The sequence below is a fragment of the Lagenorhynchus albirostris genome, chromosome 5 (assembly GCF_949774975.1).
Source record: "Lagenorhynchus albirostris chromosome 5, mLagAlb1.1, whole genome shotgun sequence".
NCBI lineage: Eukaryota > Metazoa > Chordata > Mammalia > Artiodactyla > Delphinidae > Lagenorhynchus > Lagenorhynchus albirostris.
Window position 1 is genome coordinate 103,066,432 of NC_083099.1, and position 26,933 is coordinate 103,093,364.

Below are 26,933 nucleotides of genomic sequence, written 5' to 3' on the forward strand. Positions count from 1 at the left end.
AAAAACAAAATAAGTTTAAAAAAAATAGGGGGCTTCCCTGGTGGCGCAGTGGTTGAGAGTCCGCCTGCCGATGTAGGGGACGCGGGTTCGTGCCCCGGTCCGGGAGGACCCCACATGCTGCGGAGCGGCAGGGCCCATGAGCCACGGCCGCTGGGCCTGCGCGTCCGGAGCCTGTGCTCCGCAACGGGAGAGGCCACAACAGTGAGAGGCCCACATACCGCAAAAAAAAAAAAAAAAAAAAGGAATTACCACAAAATACCACTATTTGCCTATCAGATGGCAGAGGTCAAAAAGTTGAATAAAACACTGTCTTGGTCAGGGTTTGATATATGTTTCAGGCAAATATATATTATTTAATAAGTACATAGTAAAATTAATGAACCCTATCACCTATCTTTAAAAATTATCAGTTTTGTACCATTCTTGCTCATCTACGTATCTTCCACTTCCCCCATCAGTCATATCACGTCACCCCATAATTTAAAAATTAAAAAATATTACAATATCACTATCACACCTAAGTTCTTAAAAAAATTAATATTCCTCAATATCTTTTTACAAGTGCTATGTCCAAATCCAGATCCAAACCAGATACATATTACTACAATTTATTCTTTTAATTGTTTTTGAATCAGTATCACCCCCAATGCCAACACCTCTCACTCCTGCAACACTATGACCAACACTTCTTTTCCTCCCATGACATCTATCTGTAAAACAAAACAAGTCATTTTTCTATAGAATCTCCCATGTTTAGGATTTGGCTGATATCTTCCTTATGAAGTCATTTAACATACACACCCTGTATTTCCTGCATCTAGTAGTTAAATATACAGGCGGGATGGCTTTCAAGTTGAAATATTTTGGCAAGCATATTTCATAGATGCTGCTAGTACTTAGGAGGCATTTAATATCTGAGTGCACCACTTTCAGTGATGGTTAAATGGATCCATGGATTCAGGCTGCAGTCAGCCTGATTTGTCCAAAATAAAATTTTCCGTTAAACTTTCATCTAATGGTTTTAGCAACCATTAATGACCTGTGTTTAATACCATTATCATATAAGTGGCTATAAAATCATGACTTTTTTAGTTCTGTATTCCATTTGCACTAACTAGCTGGATTTTTGCTAAAAAGTAAGTTTTCATTAACTACTTGGTGACTCAAGTACAATTCAGAGAAAAGTCAAGATAAATATTTGATCCTTTGCCTTCATTTCCTAATTTTCATAATAATGAACTGATGTCCTATTAACCTCCAAAGGTGATCAAGTTGCTTTCTTTGGTTTGTGGGAGATATCATTATGGACTCATGGATTTTTAAAATATATTAGACGTTTCAACTTATTATAGTTACTGTTCTTTTTGAGGCTCAAAGTTACCCATTTTTGGTTAGTGGGAGTCCCTTTTGTGTTGGCTCCTGTTTTCTTTTGGTACAACTCCAAGAGTCTTTGATAGCTTCTTTGCTTTTTTGTAAGAAACAATGGTCCAGACCTGAACTCATCCAATTCCCTAAAGAGCCCTGGTTCCTTTTAGTATGAACTGGTATTTTAAAGACCACAATCTGGGCACTTCTGGACATTTATCGTTATTGACTTGCCATTGCTCCTAGACCATTTCAGTGGACAAAGCTAGGAAAAATATAGTTTTTAAGAAAGAAAAAATTAAGTCATGAGGTCATACTGATTTTTCCATTTTAAATCAAATATTACCAAGTTTTTACTTAGCTTTTTAATTTGTATCTCTTTTTCCTTATGCTGAAAACTACAGTTCCTAATAACGCCATCATTAACTATTTGCTCTCTCCTATGAGTTTCAACATAATAATACCAACATTATTACTAAAAATAACACTACCTAATGCACATTAAGATCCCTTTGTGGTTATTCTTGTCTATAAGATATATCCCACAAGAGATGCAGTCAAAATACTGATTCTAAAATTATTTGAAGTAATCCTTCTTTGTGCGGTTATGCCACCATCTAGATACATAACTAGGTTCATTTGTTTCAGGTTCCTTTTGTTTTTTAAAGATAGTTTTATTCTTTATGTTAAGATTTAATTTTTAAAACACTTATATGGTTCCAAATTCAAACTATAAAAACAAAATGAAATCAGAAAAAAATATTTTCCCTCTCTCTCTCTTTTCCACTATTCTTCCTAGTCTCCTATAGGTAACCATTTTCATTAGTTTTTTTTTCTTTATTGATTATTATACTATTTTTAATTGTAAGTGATTTACAATGCTTCAGGTGTACAGCAGTGATTCAGTTATACATATATGTGTACATATATATACTTTTTCAGATTCTTTTCCATTATAGTTTATTACAAGATATTGAATACACTCCCCTGTGCTATACAGGTCCTTGTTTTTTTATCTATTTTATATATAGTAGTATGTATCTATTAATCCCAAATTCCCAATTTATCCCTCCCCTCCTTCCCCTTGGCAACCATAAGTTTGTTTTCTATGTCTGTGAGTCTATTTCTGCTTTGTAAATAAGTTCATTTATATTTTTTTTTATATTCCACATATAAGTGATATCACATATTTGTCTTTCTCTTACTTCACTTAGTATGATGATCTGTAGGTCCATGGTCCACCCATGTTGCTGTAAATGGCATTATTTCATTTTTTATGGCCTAATAGCATTCCATTATTTATTTTTATATATACATATACATATATATATATATATATATATATATACACACATACCACATCTTTTTATCCATTTATCTGTCGATGGACATTTAGGTTGCTTCCATGTCATGGCTATTGTAAATAGTACTGCTATGAACACTGGGGGTGCATATATCTTTTTGAATTAGAGTTTTTGGTCTTTTCTGGATATACGCCCAGAAGTGGGATTGCTGGACCATATGGTAACTCTATTTTTAGTTTTTTGAGGAACCTCCATACTGTTCTCCATAGTGGCTGCACCAATTCACATCCACCAACAGTATAAGCGGTTTCATTAGTTTTTAATTCATCCTCCCACTGATTTCGTTTTTTTTTAATAATATAAACATGTACATGGGGGAAATAGTATTTTAAAGACCACAATTTGGGCACTATGGATATGCACTGCTATTGGCTGGCTACGGGGTGTTTATGTGCGTGTATCTCTACCCTCCTGTTCTTTCTCGAAAGTTAGATGCACTTTTGTGCATCACCATGCTTTTTTTAAAAACAGTAAATCCTAAAATTACTCTGAAGTAGTATAAAGAAATCGTATTTATTACTATACTCTTTATTAATGAACAAAATGTTCATTATATAGATGTTTCATCATGGGTTGTTCCCAATGTCTTGATTTTACAAAGAGGGCTGTGAGGAATAAAGTGTGTGAAGATGTTATTTCTTATTTTGGGAACAGACTCCAGGAAGTAGGACTACTAAACCAAAGAATAAATACAGATGTTATTTTGATAGATATTATAGCAATGTCCCTCCTCTCACCCTCAAATCATAACAACTCAGGCAGAGAAAAAGGGAATGTAAGAAAATTTAGTTGTGTGAGAGAAATTTTATTTCTGATTTTTCCTACAAATATTTCACTCTGGTAAAAATTAATTTTGAATTGTTATATTGATATAATAAATAGCATAACATATAGTGCTGTACAATTTTAGTTTTTGATATGGAAAACTATGAAAGAAACTTAAAAATAGCAGGCATACTAAAAAGAAAGGTAAGGTGGCAGGTTTAAAGACATGAACTCTTTTCTGGCTGTTGTAGTTCTGAAATTTGGTAATTTTCTGAGTTAAGTTCTTGGAATTCCCTAAAATAAGATGGAATTAAATCATTTTAAAGTCAACTGAACAAAAAGCCTTTACCCAAGGTTCTTTCTATTCCTATTTATTCCAAATTCCATACACTTAGCAAGTTTTCATACCTAAGGAAAACAAAGTAATCTTTGCTTAATTACGAACCCCCTCTTTTGTGAGTAATGTACTTTACATGTAATATAGGACTGGAACTACAGAGTCTGTGCCAAGTATATCTAGGCAGTTTAACAAGGACTTCCTGTTACCAACTAGCTCCACTGAAAACAATCTTACTTTAATCTAAAGAAAACGCAGCTAACAGGCAGAACTGGATTCTCCAGGGGTGAGGTAAGAAATTTGTTCTTCTCATTTGATATTAACAACAAAACGATAACTTTAACTTATTTGACTTCATTATGTGGCTTTCAATTAAGTTAACTAAATGAAAACCATACAGAAATTATTCTGTGAACTATAAGACAGAGACAAATAAAATTTGAATAAAACATTACAGATGGTACTCAGTTTTTCTCTCACAGGCAGGACTCCAACTGCGCAGGTGGAAAAGCAACAAAAGGAACAAGACAAAGGTAAACATACCATTCTTTTTTGTACTTTTTAATATGAGACATCCAGAGACTGAAATCTGTGACATTTAAAAAGAGCCCAACAGATAATTAAAGTTACCTGTTTTGCTCAGATTTGGACCAGGCTACAGGCAGCTGATGTGCTCATATATGCTACTGATATGCTGAATGAGATTTGGGTTTAGAGTTCCTAGAAATAGACCACCATAAACAAAATCAACTTTTTATTTTATGTCTTTTAAAAAAATATCTTTTCATTTTGGAAACACTAGAAAGTCAGACCCTATAAAAACAAACTTAAAATTCTTCTATAAACAGACTATATAAATTACTCATAAAATGCTTGCTTTAGAGAACACTTTTCCATTTAATTCGAAAAGAAGTTAATGCCCAATATGACACATATGTATAATGTTTAAAAATTTAAGATAATTCTCTACAAGGCCTTAATTTCTTCATTGTAGTTTCCCAGAATCTTTAAAATTAACTTGAGGAAATTAAAAAATAATCTTGCTGTAAAAGGACTACTGTAAAATACCAAAGTCGTCAATTTTTTTTAAAGTACTCAATTTTGAAATGTTTCAGCTAGTGTACTGAAAGTACTTAAATTATAAAATTTAATATCAATATTATATTTGATTTGATAATTTAAAAAATTTAAGTCAACATCATTTAAATGCAACATACATAGGTAGGTCTGATACTTTCAAAATTAAACAGTGTATAGAGGCTTAACCAAAACATGTTTTATTTTTTGATATTTCTTCAAAGTTATTTTACAATTGTTATGTTAGATTTTAATATATAACCCATTTCAAATCAAAATAATAATTATTATTAATAAATGTTTTAAGGGTAAACTTGAAAGTTGGCTATGTAATACCTAGAACACATTATATTTGTGGCTATGTAGTTTTAAATTTAATATAAAAATAATTTTACATAAGTACAGCTTACTTTAATCAGATAAGTGAGAGTTCAAAATTATGAGTCTTAATATTTAAACAAAAATGGTCTTGTTACATTAAATGAGTTAATTTAACAATTAACTTATTTACACTAAACAAAAAATAGAATTTAAAAAGCAGTGAAAGGCTGCATTACAAAAAACTGTCTGATAATTTAAACTTAGATAGAATTTACACAATTTGTAATAATTTTTTTTTGAGTTTGTTTTCTTCATTTAAGTAGCCAAAGAGGTGAATATTCCAGTAACAGCTGCTTTCACCTTGAACTAGGGAAATGTTGCAACATGTCTTCACACACAAAGCAAAAGAATATTCTAGTTTACGTTAAATAAAAACTGGTTACATTTCTTAAAATATTTAATCATTATAGTAACTATAAAAAGAAATGTCTTAGTTTAAAAAATCTATAAATTTATAAAGTATCTATCCCAGGACATAGTTCTTAAAGCACTAGATAATTTTTATTCATATTTCTGTTCCTGGAAATGTTCCCTGTCTATAATAGAGTGGAGAAACTTTTATTTGAGTCATACAAGTTTACTTTTGTTTTCCAAAAACAAATTGTCAAACTTGATTACTATATTTGTAAATTAGTGTCCTAACTTTCTTTTTGCAAATATCACATTTAAGCTCAAAGATACAGTTATTAACAGTAGAATTCAAAACTGTACAGCAAAGCAGTAAGTTAAACATGCTGAAAGATGGCTCACATTTGGATAGAACTCTTCGGATATTAAGAAAATAAATTTAAGGTAGAGAAAAGATTGCATAAAATGGTAGTATCATCAATTTCACTTGCCTAAGCAATTAAATGATTTCACAACTATGCACTTAATATTTTATGCCTTCTTGAACTCTGTCTCTTCCAACTTTTAAATTTTAATATGCTTAGATATGTCACTTTGCTTATAATTTATGAAGATATAAGATTAAACAGTTAAATTGGAAATAGTTATACATGTAGCTGTGCGTATGTAACTACTGGAAAATGCAATTTATGTATAGCATGCACCTGAATACCTACATTAGGTCAGTTTCTGCACAGATGAATATAAGGATTTAGGGAACATTCTGAATTATGTTAACTCTGTAAAGATAATCACCTATGACTTTCAGTGAAGATGCACAGATACAGAAACTCCTCCTCTTGCTAGAAACGTAGAGAAGTGTTTGATATAATCTTAAGGGGGGAAAAAAAAGACAAATTTCTAAACTACATCATTACATGTGAAGTAAGAAAGGGAAATGTCCAGGTGCCAGAAATGAAGAGGGAACACATTCATAGCCAAGGTGGAGAGTAGGAATTAAAGCTAACTCCATGGGCTACAAGAAGAAAACACTTTTATCTTAGAGGCTCGGGTTTAGAGTTTGTTCATAATAGGGAACTAAAACTGAGTTTACTATATGAAATAGTGGACCAGAAAAAGAACAGCCTGTATACAGACACAGGAAAATCTCTGTTGGCTTGTCCAGGAGTACAGCAGGGAGTGAGGGATTCACTCAGGCTACAAAATCACTACAGAAAAATCAGGCCCTTATTTATACTACCTGGGCTATAGAAATCACTAGAGAAAGATCAGGCCCATACAGTCAGCCCTCTGTACCTGCAGGTTCCACATGCACTGATTCAACCAACCTTAGATGGAAAATACTCAGGAAAAAACCCAGAAAGTTCCAAAAAGCAAAACTTGAAATTTCTACGTACCAGCCCCTATTTAGATAGCATTTACATTTTATTTACAACCATTTATATACCATGTACATTGTATTAGGTATTATATGTAATCTAGAGATGATTTAAAGTATACTTTTAAAGTATGTAAAAATATACAGGAGGATGTACATAAGTTATATGCAAATACTGCACCATTTTATATGAGACCTAAGCATTCGTGGATTTTGGTCTCTGTGGGGGTCCTGGAACCAATTCCCCAGAGATATAGAGGGAAACTGTATTTATACTACCTGGGCTATGATGGGCAAACTCCATGGGGCCCTAGTAGTGACAACCACAAAAATGCGGTTAAGAATGTATCCATAATGCAGGGCACTCAGGACATTCTTGTATAATATAATTCCCCACTGAAGGTAATCTGCTGACAAAGTTTACTAAATATACTTGCCCATCACCAAGAAAAACAATTGGTGGCCACAATAAACAAAAGGAATTATTTCTAAGAAACCAGAAATAACCTAATAATGTAAAAGGATCTTGAACATAAATATATTTTAAATGTTCAAAAGAAATAAATGAAGACATACACCAAGATGAACACAGTATAAACTTTACAGCTGATTTTATATAAACATCATTAACTATAATATGCATGCTATGATATACAGCACTGAAAGGAAATCTGACTTTTTCCTTTAATATCAGTTAACATATAGAGATCTATAGAAAAAAAAGATTCAGAATATTTACTTTCTTTTTGCTACTAAATTTATTAAGATTAATGAATATAAAATACATATCAATATATTTTAAAGAGTTCTTTAAAGTATCTTTTATTCAAATATGAAAGTGTGGTATTCCTTCAGGAAACTGTTATCCCAAGAACACAGAAATCCAGGATAAGACCACCCTTATAAGGGAGAGTCAAATATCTTCATTTCCAAAATCAGTGACAGTAAAATTTACCTTCTCAAAAGCACTTTGCAAAAGTATACTGTGCTACAATATCAATTTTGAAATATTCTATTTCTTTAAAAAATGTTAAACTATGATGCTTCAGAAAAAGGCTTTTGATGACATTGTTCATTTATGTGTAATTAAAATGAAAAAAAGAAAGACCTAACTAGCCATAAGTATATTAGAGAGGGTTGTTTTGGGATTTCTTCCAAGCCAGGCAACCAAAGAGAAAGTAAGAGACACTGTAGTTCTTGAGAACTGTGAAATTTAAAAATTGTCAGGCTACTTAGCATTAGATAAGACTTAAATCTCATGAGTAAAAAAATCAAAATCTGTTTGGTTTTGATACCTCCCTCATTTCTCAGCTAGGCCTCCAATACTATCACTCTTTTCTTTTCCCATATTATGAGGAACACAAGTCAATTAAAAAAAATAGTACAACCAACATCATATCTGCTATATACATTATAGTTGTAAGAATTCATAGTAACAGGTTAGTATATGAATAGGAAACAGAAACCTGTGTACATAAATAGGAATGCAGTGTACCTCACTTCTTGTCTTATCTCATTCTATGACTATGAGGTACAGCAGAAGAAAATACAAGAATCCCTATCTCTACATGGTGCCAAGGATAGGACTCAAATTTTTTTAGATTTTCCGTGACAGAGGTGTGTGGGATCAGAATCAGTCATTTTTCTTTTTTTTTTTGGGGGGGGGCGCCACACAGCCAGCGGGATCTTAGTTCCCTGACCAGGGATTGAACCCATGCCTCCTGCAATGGAAGCGCCAGGGAAGTCCCTGAACTAATACTTTTTCTTTTTCTAAATTGTAACGTGCTTAATTTGGTCTGATTGTATGAAAAATCCTAATACAGCTGCTAACATAATTATTTTAGATCTAATATGCTATATGACCTGCTGGAAGAACTTTTTTCTTTTAAACATAGCATTTATATTAACAACATAATACAATATTTGATACAGATCAACTTCATTTGTAGCATGTTTCACTAGGATAATCTATATCTATTCACTATGAAATAAAGAAAAATAACAGATCTGCAGGCAAGTAGATGTACATCTGAATGTAGGCTCTGCTACTTTTTAGTTGTGTGACCTCAGGCAAGTCACTCTACTTTTCAGATACTAAGAAAATTAGAGAAATAGTTAATAAAGTCAACATCCATATAAGGGCAATTTCAAAGAAAACAATACAAAGCAAGTGGAGAAGATGAAGTTCTTTTAAAAGTTAGGATCCCCTCCAAAAGAAACCATAAGTACATGAATTTCCAAATTGGAAAGAGCCACTAAACATCTAGCAAATACATGCAAAAAGACGTTCCTAGGTCATGTTATTGCAAAATTTCAAAACATGAGGAATAAAGAGAAAAGGCAAAGAATTTCATGGAAGGAAATTAAAAACAAACAACCAAAAAACCCCACATCTTATACAAAATATCAGGAATCAGATGGCAGATTTCTCAAGGGTAACAAAGAAACTTAAAAGAAAACACAGCAAAAGTTTCAAAATTCTAAGGGAACACAATTTCCAAGTAAGAATTACATCTGCAGCAAATATATCATTCAGGTGTAAGGACAGAATAAAAACATTTTCAGAAATGCAAGTTATCACCACACCTATGTTTTAAAAGGAAGCTATGGTATGCCCTCAAATCAAGGGGATAAACCAAAAATAGAGATGAGGAACAAGGAACGAGGAGAAAATACATAGAAGGAGAGAAAAATTCCAACACAACAGCTGTGTGGTAATCAGGTCAAGACAACAGCTGTGTGGTAATCAGGGTTCCAAGAAAGAAGCCACAAAAGATAATAAAATGAAACAGAAAAGAATACCTGCTATATATACATTAAGAGAATATTTTCAGTTCAAATGAAGAGTTTTAGAATGAATTAGTGATGCACATGTACAAAATGAGGCAACTGAAAAACTTAGGTAATTAATAATTTCAAGAAAAATTTTAAAGTTACAAGGTTCTTGATCTGTGTAGTGGTTACATGGGTCCGTTCGCTTTGTGAAAAATCATCAAATTATACATTTATGTTTTGGGCACTTTCTGTATATGCGTAAATACTTCAGTGAAAAGCTTTCTTAAAATAAAAATATACATCTCCTAGCTCTATCCACTGAAAAAGCCTAGATACAGTGAAAAAAATTATTCTGAGAAAGGAAATATAACCCTAGTGATGCTGGTATATATAATATGATTCTGGTGTGATTCTGGTATATATAATATGTGATTCTGGTAAATATAGTATTTGGGTAGTCCTAATAACGTAAACACATAATATTGACTATAACAAAAACTGTGATATAATTACATTGAGAGGAAAAATTTGAGGGAAGAATGGGGGTGTAAGAGAAAGTTAAATCCAAGAATTCCCTGGTGGTCCTGTGGTTAGGACTCCGCACTTTCACTGCCAAGGCGGAGGTTCAACCCCTGGTCAGGGAACTGTCCTGCAAGCTGTGTGGTGCGGCCAAAAAAAAAAAAAGTTAAATTCATATCTTTCATAGCAAAGATTATTTAAAACTGAAAAAACTGTAAACATCTACATAAGCAAATTATCAAGAAATAGGGAGTTTAAAAGCAACATATAGCTAAGGAGTTGAAAATGACTGCTTTGGGAATGAGGAACTGGAAATAGAATGTGGTGGGGCAGGCAGGGGTCAGCTGTATATCTTCATAAGCCTTGAAGTGGTCTGGCTTCTTAAACTGTGTATCTGTATTAATGATGAAAATAATCACATTAAAAACATTTTTAAAAGAAAAGGCTTTGTTCAAATCATGTAGGGGGGGAGGAGGGAAGGAAGGAAGGAAGGAAGGAAGGAAGGAAAGAAAAGAAAAAACTTATGGCTATAGCAAAAGCAACATGACATCTGTTTTAAACACTTTTGGAGGAATTTATTTTCAGCATCAATATGGTAATACCAGAGGGAGCATACAGATAAGGAAGTGATAAACACTAAACCAAACAAAGAACAGTATGGAGCTATTCAAGATAAATCATTAGGCTAACTGACTTTAGTAATTACCGCCCTCTATACTAGAAAGATTAGTCTTTATCAGAGGCATATAATAAATCATGGGTGGTAATTCTGCTTTCTCAAGGTTATCACATGAAAAAAAAGTTTCTACAATCACTTCCCAATGTTTGTAGGTGTTTTTAAAAATCTGTTCTAGCATAATCATCAAATATTTATAAAATACTGAATACAAAAGAGCATATAGATGATCCCAGCTTTACATAACATATACATTCTAGGAAATTTATATTATACATCTTATAATGAAAAAAGCACTGGTCTAGCAGACAGGAAGTTTGCATTATTATACCAGTACTACTACTAGCAAGCTCTGGGTAAAACACTTAACTTTTCTGATTTTCAATTTCCCCTTAAGAAAAATGAGAAATTGATTAGTTAACCTCTAAGGATTATTTTTGGAATCAAATTATAATATTCAATAGATGTGGAAGAAACCAGGTTCACCTCTCCTTTGGAGAACAGGTGAGGACTACATATCACTACCATCCTCTTTCAGTTGGTCGAGGAGTTGCAAAGGAAAGTGACATGCATCATTTCAGGCTACAGCATTTTAACGTCTATGAGAGACTCTCCAGTACTTCCAACTGCCCTACCAGCCTACCACATTCAGAAAGGTGGAGCTTAGGTCTCTGAGAAACCAAGATGGGAACCAGTAGCCCCTGCTAACCCAACATGGACATGAAATGTGAATGAAAAATACATCTCTGTGGTTGTAATCCATCAAGATTTGGTGACTGGACATTACTGTGACATAACCAAGCATATTCTGACTGATAAAAATGGGACCAAGCGGAATTTTTCATAAACTGAATATTTAATACTCACAAGAAATCCCAACCTAAATTAGTTTATAAAGCTAAAAATCTTTATAATTTATCTCTTAAAATCTGAATTTTTATATTAAGGATTATATTAGGTTAATTACAATTAACTAATTAATTATAAATAACTTAATTATATGAAATTAATATATACATATAAATTAATCTGTTTATTATAATTTAAAAGGTGGGAAAAATATAAAAAATGATATCAAACTTTCTGCACGTTTAATTGGTTGCTCTAGTACTGAAATCTTTCTCAATTAAAATCACTTTGTTTTCACTTTAATAAAGGACTTAAACAAATAGTACGCTAAGACTTCCCTGGTGGCACAGTGGTTAAGAATCCGCCTGCCAATCCAGGGGACACAGGTTCGAGCCCTGGTCCAGAAAGATCCCACATGCCGCAGAGCAACTAAGCCCGCGTGCCACAACTACTGAGCCTGTGCCCTAGAGCCTGCGCTCCGCAACAAGAGAAGCCACCGCAAAGAGAAGCCCGTGCACCGCAACAAAGAGTAGCCCCCGCTCGCCGCAACTAGAGAAAACCCGCGTGCAGCAACGAAGACCCAACACAGCCAAAAATAAAAATTAATAAATAAGTTTATTAAAAAAAATAGTATGCTCACATGGTATTATATTTTCTCTAGTTTGCTTATTTCCTACTTGTAAGGACAAAGGCCAGTAAACATCAATACTTTCCTAGAAGGTATGCCTAACACATGGATCAATATATTAGTGTTTTATATTGATCTAATTTCCTAACACCCAAAGTTTGCAATCTATACTGCCACCTTCTCATAGTCCTCCTTGACTAATCTTCTTTTCACAAATTTTCCAGGTTTAATATTATAGCTTATTATTTTTTCCCACAGATCTTAGTAAACCACTGGATCTGGTTAGTTTTGTTCCTAAGGTAAAGAAATTATTCTTTGCAAGTAAGGTAGAATACAGACAATGGAAAGGTGGGGAGACAGAGGGAATGAAATCCTTCCACTACTTAGAAGTCTCTTATTTGCATAAATTGTACAGACTGAAGCTTTTTACTTTTAATATAGCAAATCAGTGGTAAAATAAAAGACTGCAAGCTATTTGAATTACATATTTAGATAATTTAAAATAAACAGCAGAAAACTGTAAGTGCATTACAGGCAACAAAAACTTGCTGTTAAATGTTTCCAACCAGTACTTAAAATGCTCAGCAACACAGGTACATAGCAAATGTCTCTGAGTAAACTGTTAATATCTATAAAAGACTTTTTCCATCAAAAACAGATTTCAAGGTCTTAGTATCCCTTGTGATCTGGCTTCTTTCCCAGCCACTTCACTTACCTAATTGCCTCTTCTCAGAACTTATCTGAACTGGTCTCTATAGAGCATCTGATACCATTGAAGAAGGCTTTATAGCACATTAAAGAGTGAGTCCTTCAAACTAGACTGCCTGAATTTGAATCAGAACTCTACCACGAGCTGATATCTTGGTTAAGTTACTTAAGATCAGGTCTTAATGTCATCATCTGTAAAATGGAGACCATGGTAATACTTAATTCAGAGTTCTTAAAAGAACATACAACACACTTAGAACAGTGCCTGTCACATATTAAGAACTCAGGAAAATATGAACTATAAAGAGCTCAATATCAGAACTTGAATAAATAAGACTGGTGAAGGTGCTGGGAATACCAGAATGAATAAAGATCCTTGCCCTCATGGAGCTTGTGTTTGGAGAAGAGAGCAGACAATAAAGTAAGATAAATAAGTAAAATATAGTGAAAAGTGCTAGGAAAAAAACTAAAGCTGGGAAGGGTGGTTGCAGTTCTAGATAGGGTGACCAAGGACAGCCTTACTGAGAGGGTGTCATCTCAGTAAGATTTAAAGAAGTTGGAGGAATAAGACAGCACTACATGGGGAAGAGCATTCCAAACAGAGAAGACAGCAAGTGCCAAAGCCCTAAGGCAGGATCCTGCCAGGTTTGTGTGAGGGATAACCAGGAGCACAGTGTGATTGGGGCAGAGGGAGGGGGAGTTCTAGGAGGCATGGTCAGAAGGGCAAAAGGAGAGGTGGAGAAGTCATATTGGACCTTGTAGGCTCTGGCTTTTCCTCTGAGAGATCACTCTAAAGGAGGGCTTTAGGCACAGGAATGACATGATCTGACTTACATTTTAACTCTTGTTTCTGTGTTAAGACCAGAGGAGACGGGGATACAAAGGAAGAAGCAAGGAGACCATGTAGGAGACTACTGCAATAATCCAGGTGAGAAAGGATGGTGACTTGAACCAGGGAGGTGGTTCCTGATGTACCCTGAAAAAGGGATTGACAAGATTCCCTGTTAGTTTGAATATAAGCGTGGGGGGGGGAGGGGGGAGAGGGACACAAAACAGAGTAGTCACGTAGTCCAGAATGACTCCCAAGTTTTTGGTAGGGTGACTTGGAAGAAGACTGGAAGAAGAGACTGGAAGAGGTGCCACTTACTGAGATGGAGCAGCAGTTTGGGAGTTGGAAGATCAGGATATTATTTTAGACACAGACATTCAAATGAAGCTGTTGAGTAGACAAGTGTTATGAGAACAGTCTAGACTTGAGATATAACTTTGAGTCATCAGCTAACGGACGGCATTTAACACTGTGAGACTGGAAAACAACGGTGGATAAAAAGAGGACTGTGTGTGGAAGTATTCCAGTATTCAGCGGTAGGAAAGACGAGAAGAAACCAGGGAGGAGAAAATGATGAAGGAGGAGCCAAAGAGGCAAGAGGAAAGCCAGGAGACATACGTAAAATAATTTCAAGAAGTAGTGGTTAAGTGCTACTGAAGGGTTAAAATCACCAATAAGTCCTATTGCTTCTACCTGCAAAATATATCCCAGATGGTTCCCATTTATTCCATCTAGTTTCCATCCAGATGTCTCCTGGAGGTTATCAGGAAACTATTCTCTATACAGTGATCTTTTAAAAACATAAATCTTACGTCAATACCCTATTTATCCTTTCACTGTCCGCCACTGCATCTAGAATAAAATCTAAATTCCTTACTTTGACCCACAAGGCCCTTGGTGATCTGATCCCCACCTACCGTCCTGACTTCACTCCTCCAATGTTACTGCCCATATTAATTTCTATCTATATAAGCATTAATTTTGTTCTTAAAACATACCAGTCCTATTCACTGCCCTGGCACCCCATCTCCAATACTCAAGATGCACTTTCTTGGCTCTCCATCTTCTCAACATTTAGGTCTACACTCAAATAGCTCCTTAGAGAGGCCTTGCCTAATTGATCTATCAAGATCGAAAATTATCTCATTTATCTGTTTAATTGTGTATTGTCCATCTCCCCTCAGATATTAATTACTCAAGGACAGGTATTACTGAATACACACTATAGCATTTAAAACTTTGCATATAGTAAGCTTCAAAAATTATTTGACAGAATGTCAGTTCTTTAAAACCAAAGGAATATTATCAGGATATTCGTTTAACTTTTTATGTAATACAGGCATCATTTCTACAGTATCCTCGACTGGGTCATCATTCAAGAACATCTGGAACATCTCTAGTGATGGCAAGGTTTTTATCTCATGAAACAGTTCATTCCATCTTCAGACAGCTCTACTTGTGTGAAAAGTCTTCTTTATACTGAACCGAACCTCACTCCATGTAATTTCCACCCACGCTGCCCTTTGGAGTTACACCAGGTAAGTCTAATCCCTCATATATACAGATCTACACATTTTAGAAAACAGTTGTAGATATTCCCTCGACCTTCTCTTTTTCAGAACAAATATTTCCATTTCTTTCAACAACTCTCCATATACTATGGTCTTCCAATCTCATCCTTTCCATGACAGCTTGGAAATTCCCAATTTGTGGATTTTCATCTCATACTTAACACAGTCCCTCTCCCATTTGCTTTCACTAGCATAGAGTCAGTGGAACAAATATCTTTCTTAGTCTATCTAGACATCACATTATTATTCATGAAAGCATAATAACTATTCTGATAGTTCTGATTAAAAGCTCAAAATTAACTAAAATCTCCAGTGATTTTTATAAGCACTGCTATGAACTCAAGGGTCTTCCAGTTTATAGATGTAAAGGTGTTTTCTAAACAACTAGGTGCAATACTTTAGATCTATCCAGTTAAACATGTTTTTGTTATTTTAGTATAGTGTTCTGTTCTATTTTAATTTTCAAATCCCAATTCTGTATTTCAACATACTAAAGAATTCTCCAAATGTTGTGCCATCAACATGTTTGATAAGCATGCCTTCTACGACACCCAAATAACTGATAAAAATATTTGCATAAACATATCAAGAACTGAATCCCATAGCATAACAGCATCATATTAGAGACCTTTTTCTCTAGTTGATACTATGTGTGGTTCAATGAGCTACTTGTAACTCCCTAACAGCTTCCTCTTATCCACAAAAATATCATGAAAAGCATTTTAAATGCCTTTCTAAAGTCAAGATGTGCTGTGAAAAGAAAGTATTTTATTAACAAGGATTTCTTTTTATTCACTTCATGTATATCACTATATAATTATGTACATCAAATTGATTCCATGAATAACTACCAACACAGCATACAATAAGTGTCAATATTATCAGTGTCCCCCAAATAAGATTTTATATATTCTCATGTTTGTAAAAATATCACTTATTATGAATTAACAAAAATTTTTTTCTAACACAGTCTGGATATCTTTGCAAAGGAATGCTAATAATGAGACATCAGCATGATTAAACCAAGAATATGATTCTATATATATGCAATGGATAAGAAAACAAAGCTATGTCAAATAATGTGTTAGTCAATCCAGAAGCCTGAGAAATTTTGTGATAAATTCAACATTACCTATATTGCTTAAAGCTCTCATATGGAATCTGCCCTGTCACTATACTGGTTTTAGCTGAACTACACACATTTAGCAAAATGAGTATGTTTTTTTGACATTACATAGACCAAATTAACTGGGAACCGTATCTCCAGTAATAAGGACACATTCAGAGTGACCTTTTAATCCTAAAAAGATATGGTCAAATCTTCCTTTTAATGTGACCTTTTAATCCTAAAAAGATATGGTCAAATCTTCCATTCTAAGATATAGCTTCCTAAATCAAGAAAAATCTATTCTGTGGCAGTATCGTGACACTGAGAACTTATTTGGGGGCAATTATTTCTCTACCACTGCTTACTCAGCTACTTTACTCAACTGTATGGGACTCATAGAAGCACTGCATTATGCGAAGTGATTTACAAAATATTTTACATTACTTTTTCTATTTCAGTGATCTTTATGAGGAAATTCTTATTGATTTTTCTAATTTTTAGTCATCTTTTCAGAAAACTAGGAGGATTTTTCCTGAGAGATAGACATAGCTATGTAAAGCCAACTGCTACTGGGAGGAAATACCAAATTTTTCTTTGTTCAACACAATCATTTTTGCTTTTAGGAGGACAGGGAAGATGAAAGACCGACTTCAAGAACTAAAGCAAAGAACAAAGGAAATTGAGCTCTCTAGAGACAAGGATGTGTCGACTACAGAAGCAGAGGAACAAGGGGTGTTTCTGCAGCAAGCTGTTATTTATGAAAGAGAGCCTGTAGCTGAGAGACACCTACATGAGATACAAAAACTACAGGAGAGTATTAACAACTTGACAGATGATGTTCAAAAATTTGGGCAGCAACAGAAAAGTCTGGTGGCTTCTATGAGAAGGTTTAGTCTACTTAAGAGAGAGTCTAGCATTACAAAAGAGATAAAAGTCCAAGCAGAACACATTAATAGACGTTTGGATGATTTAGTAAAAGAAGTTAAGAAGTCAGAGGATGAAAACGGTCCATCATCAGTGGTCACAAGGATACTTAAATCTCAGCATGCTGCGATGTTCCGCCATTTTCAGCAAACTATGTTTCTATACAATGACACAATAGCAGCAAAGCAAGAGAAGTGCAGGACATTTATTTTCCGTCAGCTTGAAGTTGCTGGAAAAGAAGTGCTGGAAGAAGAGGTAAATGATATGCTTCATCAAGGAAAATGGGAAGTTTTTAATGAAAGCTTACTTCGAGAAATCAGTATCACTAAAGCACAACTCTCAGAGATGGAACAGAGACACAAAGAATTTGTTAATTTGGAGAACCAAATAAAGGATTTAAGGGACCTTTTCATTCAGATATCTCTTTTAGTAGAGGAACAGGGAGAAAGCATCAACAATATTGAAATGATAGTGAATGGCATAAAAGAGTATGTTAACACTACTAAAGAAAAATTTGGACTAGCTGTAAAATACAAAAAAAGAAATCCTTGCAGGGTATTGTGTTGCTGGTGTTGTCCATGTTGTGGCTCAAAATAAAGAAGCTATTTTAGAAATTTCTCCAGCTTTAGAATGAAGGATGTCCCATAATTTAGTGTCTTGTGTCATTTTTCTTCATTTCATAGAGCCATTCACATACTTTCATCACTATTAAGTTATAATTTTCCCCTTTTGCCCTTACCCACTAGAGTTACAGAAATTTCTAAAGCAAGTGACATAAAACAAGTCTTCATTTATTAAACTAAAAATAGCATGTTAGCTTTAAACTCATGGGTTAACAATTGAAAATGAGGTAAATGATCTTAAGTTTCTAGACAGGTATCAAGCTCTATTACATATTTTTGTAACTTCCAATGCCTTAACAAGATGAATGTCAGTAAGTGACAACTACTTAAACAATGCTTTAGGTTCATTTAAGAACATTTTGGTAGTTAAGAATTGTATAAAACAAGAATTCAAGTGGTGCTCTATTAAAGCCAAATCAAACTAGAAGCTGCATCAAATTTTTTTTTTTTTTTTTTTTTTTTTTTTTTTTTTTTTTTTTTGCGGTACGCAGGCCTCTCACTGTTGTGGCCTCTCCCGTTGCCAAGCACAGGCTCCGGACACACAGCCTCAGCGGCCATGGCTCACAGGCCTAGCCGCTCCGCAGCATGTGGGATATTCCCGGACCAGAGCACGAACCTGTGTCCCCTGCATCGGCAGGCGGACTCTCAACCACTGCGCCACCAGGGAAGCCCTGCATCAAATCTTTTATGTTCAGATAGGTCAGTTAACTCAGTGGTCAACAAATCCTAGGAAAACCCAACTATGTACTTAATGAAGAGTCTAGTTGGTAACTAGGAGCTGCTTTTAGCTTAAGGCCTAAAAAGCTAAGTTAAGGCACTGTTTTCCTGAACTTGGGTCCATTCAGGACACTGTATTACAGATTAAGAGGGTTGGCAAATATAGTAAAAAATAAAAGGCAATGGTATGCTTGGAATTTTCTCCATCACTTTATTGTGAAGCCAGGCACTAGACTAGGGGCTAGGGGCACAGTCTGAACTCACATGGGGATAGAGTTTGGGAACTAACATTCTAGTGGAGAAAGCATATAACAAATACAAATATTAGACAATGTTAAGTTCTTGGCAGAAGTTTAAAATAAGGATGATAAGATATTGTCAGAGTGGCTTCTTTTGGCTACGTGGAAAATATAGGCCTCTCTAAAAGGTAATGTAAGTGAAGATCTGAGTGATGAGGACAAGGGAAGCACATATTCCAGGCATATGAAACAAATAGTACAAAGACCCTGAGGAGGGTATAACTTACTCTGTTCAAAGAAGAATGAGCAGTACAGTTGTATCACAGTGGGAAAAGAGCAGTGAGGTAAGAGATGAGGTTAAGAACGGTCAGCAGGGGCTAGATGTAAAGCCCTGTAAGTCTGAAGTTTACAGCAAGTGTAATAAAGGCAAAGCTGTTTTGGGGCCTGGGAGTAATGTTATGTAATTTATATTTGGGAAAAAATCATCCTGTCTACTGTATGGAGAACGGGTCAGAATGGATTTGGGGCAGGTGAGTAGAGGACAAGCATATAGGTATAGAAAACAATTAGAAGGCTAATGCAATAGTCCCAGTTAAGAGATGATGGAGGCTTGAGCTAGGATGGAAGTGGAGGTGGTGATGGTGGTAGCAGCAGTACTAACACTCAAGACTAATAAAAAAAAAATCCTTGCTATGTCCCAGCATTGTTCTAATAATTTTACAATTTTACCAACAAGAACACTGAAGTACAGCTAGGTTAAGTAACCTGACTCAGGTCACAGAAACTGTACACAGAGAACTGGGATTTGAACCTAGGCAATCTGATTGCAGAACCAGTTCTTAACTACTGTATACCAAGTTGTAGTGATGGAAAAAAAAATTAGACTAAAATGTGATAGATTTAAGAGGTAGAATCTACAGGATACTGATTAGATTATGATAGCTTTTACTGAGATGGGAAAAGACAGGAGATGAAGGTTTCAACACTAAGGGTGAGAAGGAAATCAAGAAATTCTGTTTTGGCCAATAGAACCTGAGATGACCATAAAATGTCAAAGTGGAGGTTTCTAAGGTATTAGCTATATCAGTAGGAACTCTTGGGAGATGTCAAAGCTATAGATTTGGGTCCTCTGAGTAAATAAACAGTATTTAAGGCCTCAAAAGTATCTAGATGCAAAAAACTGCAAGCCCATAAAAGAGCCTGGGATATTCTAAAATTTAGACTTAAAGCAGAAGAGGAGTTAACAAAAAAGACTAAGAAGGAACAATCGATGAAGTAGGAGGAAAATCAAGAAAAGCATGCTGTAATGCAAAAGTGCTAAAAGGAAAACAAAGTTGAGGAAATACTCAATTTTAGGTAAAATAAGAACAGCAAAGTGACAATGGATTTGGCAACATGGAGATAATTTGTTGACTCCAATAAGAGCAGTTTCAAGGAATTGTAGGAATGAAAGCACAAATGGAGCATGTTGAGTTAAGAGTGTGATATAAATAAGTACAGAATCCACTACAGGCAATTCTTTCCAGAATTTTGAATAGAATACTACAAAAAGGAGTCAACATGTGAAGAGAGATGTAGAGCCAAAGGATTCCACAATACTTAAAGAAACACAAGAGCACATTCTGCCGATGGGAATGATCCAGAGAGAGAAACTCGATATAAGAAAGGGGAGGAATAATATATTGGGTTGGCCAAAAAAGTTCCTTCCATTTTAAAGTAAAAGTCGAAGACACATTTTCCATTTTTACCAAGAAATTTATTGAACAACATATTCACCGTTTTGTTCCACTACCTTCTGCCATGTTTCAGGCAACTTCATAATTCCATCTTCCCAAAACTTTTTATCATTTTGGGCAAAGAATTGTTCCAGGCACCTTTTACAGTCTTCCAGGGAATTGAAATTTTTTCCATTGAAAGAATTTTGTAAGACCTAAATAAATGGAAATCCGAAGTGCAATGTCTGGTGAATATGGCGGATGAATCAGAACTTCCCAGCCAAGCTCTAACAGTTTTTGCCTGGTCATCAAAGAAATATGTGGTCTTGCATTATCCAGATGGAAGATTATACGTTTTTGGTTGACTAATTCTGGACATTTTTGGTCGAGTGCTGCTTTCAGTTGGTCTAATTGGGAGCAGCACTTGTTGGAATTAATCATTTGGTTTTCCAGAAGGAGCTCATAATAGAAGACTCCCTTCCAATTCCACCATATACACAACCATCACCTTCTTTGGATGAAGACCAGCCTTTGGTTTGGTTGGTGGTGGTTCATTTCGCTTGCCCCACGATCTTTTCCATTCCACATTATTGTACAGTATCCACTTTTCATCACCTGTCACAATTTGTTTTAAAAACGGAACGTTTCCGTTACGTTTAAGTAGAGAATCACACGCAGAAATACGGTCAAGAAAGTTTTTTTTACTTAACTTACGTGGAACCCAAATATCAAAGCAATTAAAATAACCAAGCTGGTACAAATGATTTCAACGCTTTATTTGGATATTTTGAGTATGTCGGCTGTCTCCCGAGTGGTATAATGTTGGTTGTTCTCAATTAATGTCTCGATTTGATCACTATCAACTTCAACTGGTCTACCCAACAGCGGAGCATCGTCCAGCAAGAAATCTCCAGCACCAAACTTCGCAAACCACTTTTGACACATTTGATCAGTCACAGCACCTTCTCCATACACTGTACAAATCTGTTTTTGCATTTCGGTTGCATTTTTACCTTTCTTGAAATAACAAAGCATAATACGCTGAAAATGTTGCTTTTTTCCTTCCGTCTTCAATATTAAAATGGCTACATAAAATTTCACCAATTTTTATAAGTTTTTTTTTTAATGCACCCTGATATGACAGCTGTCACACACAATCTAACAAAATTGCTTCGAATGAAGTTAAAGACAACTAAGCGCTACTAGAGCCATCTTACGTAAAAAACCAAAAGAACCTTTTGGTCAACCCAATACAATAGTAGAAAGGGGTGGGATCTTGGACAGGAGCAGAAACACTTCTTCCATATTACAGGAGGGAAGACAAAGGAATAAAAGCAGATAACTGAGCAAATTTGGTGATGGGAAAATGAGAGAATTCTTATGTGAACAGGACTATGACTATATATGTGTGTATATATATATATATATATATATATGTCTCCTAACACTATTAAATAATTTTTAACTTATAAAATATAAAGAAATTGAAGAGTTTTCTACTGTGTCAGTTACAAGCATTACTGGAGAAAAAGATGTTTCCCACAGGTCAGCTTCAAATGTTTAAGGAACATTATAAAAAAAGATAAATTTAAAACTAGTGATAAACTCCCCAGCTAAATCAGGTGGTTGAGAGATATTGCTTCTGTCCCTTCTAAACTTGTGCTATATCCTTTAATGTAGTGCCTTACTGATACTTGTTTATAATTGTTCCTAAATTGTTTATCATGAAAACTGAAAATATCGAGTACTATTTAATATTCATTAGCATAATTATATCCAGAGGGGTTCAGAAAATAGTAATTTTCTAGTAGCAGTTATATCTAAACATACTGCTTTTAAGGCAAGACTTAATCACAGAAAGATTCATAGCAGAGCAATATACCACATACAATTGTCATTGTTATATTTCAAAAGCACCCTAACCTAAGCAACATAAACATATTTAATTAGCTGCTGAACATTTTGTTTATTCACACACAATAGGCACTAAAAGTAGCCATTTTTTCCTTAAAATTACTACCTTAAAAGAAAAAATTCTTAAGCATCGGAGGCACTCTATTAGGAATCTACTGGTTCAGAAAGTATGCAATAATTATTTTGAGCACTTGGGTTCCTATTCTTACCCACTAAGCCATGTCATTTTCTGTAATCAAAAGCTTCATGTAGCTTGAATACACATATGCCACTTTAAAACTAGCTCTCCTAATTCATCTCTACCTAGACACAGCATATCATCAATAGTAACTATTCATATCCACCATCGCATGCACAGAAAACTAGTAAAGCACTGAATGAGATGCTTTAAATACATTATTTTAGAATTCACAGGACAAGAGAAGTATTAAAATCCTTATTTACAAGTGGAGACATAGAAGCTGGGGAAGATTAAGTAACCTACTCAAGGCCTGGCTGACTTCAAAGCACATGCTTTCCCCTGCACCAGTAGATCTCAATTTCTGCTGTGCAGCAGACAGATCTGGAGAACCTGTGAAAAAGCCAGAGGCATCCTTGGCCCCACCCTAAAAAATACAGCAGGTCTGGTCTGATGCTGATACAGGTGATCCCTGGATAACATCTGACGACACTGTCGACAGGTTTTTCTTCGTTATTTTGTTTTACAATAGAGTGTGCTGGGACAGGGGAGGGAAAGGATGGGAACCTCTACATGTTCTTTGTGCATAAATTACGTAGGAAGTCAACCAGCTGAGAAGCTTTACTGTAAACTACAGCTGCTGTTAGTGAAGCTGGATGCCATTACAGACAAAAGGAAGCCCTCAGTAAGGAAATGTAGAGGTGAGTCAACAGTATAACTAAATAAAGTTGATGAAGATGACAGCTTGGTAAGTTTGCGCTGAAAGAAAAGAAATCTTAAGCCAATGGACCCTATAAATAAAGTGAGTAGGGATTTCAGATGGTAAAAATAGTAAATTAAGGGACCCACCACTACAACTAAGGATCAAGTGATTAAGTGACATAGGTAGTCCATACTTTCATACTTATGGGTTTCCAGAATTCTAAAAACGACCCAGGTTCTCCTATTTCTTATTGAAAGGTCTGACTCATGAAAGTCCATTTGACTCAAATTCTAAGAACAGTATTAGGATAACCCATAACCTAATTAACTTCTCTTGGGCACTTATAAGAAAGAATATGACTCAAAGAAACTTGCAAACTAACAGTTTCCTGTAATATTGTCTAGAAGAAAGGTGAGTCAAATAGGCATATAGAGGGTGGAGACAAAAGTCCGATATCAATAAAAAAAATTATTAATAATAAAACCCTGCTTATTATTTCTCCTAATATAAAAACTCACTGCCATGTTTTTTTTTTAACCTCTTTGGCCATGAAATCCTTTAGGAATTTGATGAGAGCTAGAATCTGCTCCCAAGAAAAATACACATGCGCTCAGAATTGCGTATGTGATTTCAGAGGGTCTTGGGAAGCCACCCACGGGTGCAAAGACCTCCAGGTCAAACTTTTTTTTACTGAAATGTTCATAACATCTAGCCAGATCATATATGAGATATTATGTTTTCTTCCCTGAGTGAAACTCCTATACATTTTTGTTGTGAAGCATCTAATTTGTGAGGTCTGACCACAAGTTAAGTTAGGTCATATAACTCCACAGAAAAGCAGACAGTATATAATGAGAAAGTGGCATCACTCCAAGAGTTCAAGTATGCTAACACAAGTAGAATTGTTATTATCCTGGGAGGAAATTTTAGCCTATGGATCTCCAGAGTTATTTCAGTTATAAGTATTAGGAGATTCAACCACCAAAAATGAAGGGTAATTTACAATCGCTCTGAGGGCAACTTTCAAGACTGTACTAGAAAGAAGAGATGCAGAAAGAACATGTGCCTTCTTATATAACATTGGTGTAACCTTGGGCTGCTGAAAATTTCAATAGGTTAAGATGTTTAAAATACCTCCTAGCTCAGCCCTTTCCACAAGGAATCAACAAATAGTACCTTGTACTATTAATGGAAAATTTCTACGGTGGATGTTGAGCTTAAATTTTGAAATTACTACTGATTTCAGTGCTACTTATACCACTGCAAAAGTTGTTTACTTTTTCTCTTGGAAAGGTCTTCTTTATCTGTCAAGACTATCTAGTATTAGAGATTTTAATAAATAATTAAATTATAAATGGTTAAAGCAAGAGTATGTATGTGGTGGGGGGAATGTGAGGGTAGGTAATATAATTCATACCTTAATTAATCAGAGTAGAGGTTCAAGTTAACCTACAGTAGATATGAGAGAAAAAAGACTTTCTATTCTAGGTAAATAAACAACTCAGCATGATAACAGACCAAATATTTGCATGGCATCCATTTTTACTTTCTTTAGAAGGAATACAAATCACTTTTACCTCTTTACCAAAATGGATTCTTGGCATAGACTATACTAAGGTCCACATTATAATACACAGCTGAATACAATCCCAGAATTACTATATTTTACAGTTACTTTTATTAAAGAAGAGTCATTTAACCACTGAGTCCAAAGAAGTAAAGTGACTTGTCAGGGTCATAAACAAATACACAACTTTTAGAATCCAGGTTTCAGATTCTCTGTCTTCTCTCTAAACCCATGTTTTTTCACCTTTTCACCATTTATTTCAGAGATTTTGACTGGAATATTATGCTGATTAAGCAGTAAATACTAGAGAACTGCCAAACAGAAATTCCGAGCTAATAAAACACCGAAGCCTAGTGATCTACGACTCTGACCTTTCAAGAGAACCCTCACATCTGTGACATAAAGTGAAATGTGACTGAGGCTTCATTTGCAATGACACATGCTGTCAGACTGCTGTGCAGAATCAGGTCAGGCAGAGGTAGAGTGTCCAGGACCTGCTATCGTGGTCATCTACTCTGCTTCCCATAGCATGAATGAATCCTGCTCTACCAATTTGTAATTTCATGATTACAGACAAGATAATAATTCTTCAGGTTTCTTTCCTTCTGTTGAATGACTGAATCTTCTCAGAGGTCTGTTGTTGTCCTCTGTTTGCTCATTATTAGAGGGTAGGAAGAGAAAATTATCAAGGGGTTGAAGTGAGTTCTGAGACGCTTTGTAGGTCCTAAATCAACTAGTTTAGGCTCAGACAGACAAGTGGTGATCGGAAGAAATTAGATGCCATTATAGAATTTCGCAGATAAGAGGTCCAAATATCTGTGGGCAGGAAGGAAGCAGCTATGTGCAACAAGGAGCACTGTAGCCAGCCTCCTAATTCAGGTAGCCTTCCCTACATCTCCACACCCACTAGCCCCTAGCACTCAGCTTACTAGGGCTCTACTGGACGCCCCTCCCACTTACTATCCAATAGACTTTTCAATGCCATACCTATTATGCACTAGGCTCAGTTAAAACACAGACTTTCCTATCTGTGTGGAGCTATGGAAGCAACCTGAAGGACTCTGAGCAGAGGAAAAGTAAAATGATCAAATTTGGATTTAAAACAGAGCTCTCAAGTACTTTATCTATTCTTGCATTGTTTCACTTATCAAAGCATGTACCAATTTTGTAATTTGAAAAATATCAAATAAAGAAAAGGGCTCCTGCTAGCAATGTAGAGGAGAGCTTAGAGAATAGGCAAGACTGCTACCAGGGAGACTGGTTAGGAGAGTAATCAGTAACACAAGGGAGAAGCGAAGAAAGGCTGAAACAAGGTAACATTAAAGGGGATAGAGATGAGTAAAGAGACTCAAACGATATTAAGATAGTAACATCAAAAAGACAAATTAATTGTAGGTCAGAGAGAAAAAGGTAAACAGGAGAACTTCCAAATATGGGACTAGGGTGGATATTCAAGATGGATTTATAAACAGAAAAAAGAGTGGGATAGAAAATTTTATGTATTATATGAACACTGCATACGTTACATGTTTTACAAAAATATGCACAGGAAACTCATCAAAATGATAGCAGTGGTTGGCTCTGCATGATAGGTCAATCATTTTTTTTGAACCTCATTCTTTCCTACATCTTCTAAATTTATTAAGAATATGTACTTTTTGGGACTTCCCTGACA

The 26,933-nt window shown here is 35.0% G+C and overlaps 2 protein-coding genes across 7 annotated transcripts in view; one reads left to right on the plus strand and one right to left on the minus strand.

The window, feature by feature from the left end:
* The window catches only part of ARL13B (ADP ribosylation factor like GTPase 13B), a 75,809-nt gene that overhangs the window by 24,447 nt on the left and 24,429 nt on the right, over positions 1-26,933 (minus strand). The window lies entirely within an intron of this gene.
* Positions 3,996-25,842, plus strand: STX19 (syntaxin 19). Of its 3 annotated transcripts, none has more exons than XM_060150740.1 (5): positions 3,996-4,122; positions 4,314-4,364; positions 14,031-14,098; positions 15,339-15,537; positions 17,302-18,199. In XM_060150740.1, the coding sequence occupies exon 5, from the start codon at positions 17,315-17,317 to the stop codon at positions 18,197-18,199; it is 885 nt and encodes a 294-aa protein (XP_060006723.1). In that variant the 5' UTR covers positions 3,996-4,122; positions 4,314-4,364; positions 14,031-14,098; positions 15,339-15,537; positions 17,302-17,314. The 3 variants fall into 3 exon arrangements, 2 of the variants coding, with proteins under 2 accessions (XP_060006723.1, XP_060006724.1); XM_060150741.1 differs by having other exon boundaries at positions 15,354-15,537; XR_009540782.1 differs by lacking the exons at positions 3,996-4,122; positions 17,302-18,199 and adding an exon at positions 25,522-25,842 and having other exon boundaries at positions 4,313-4,364.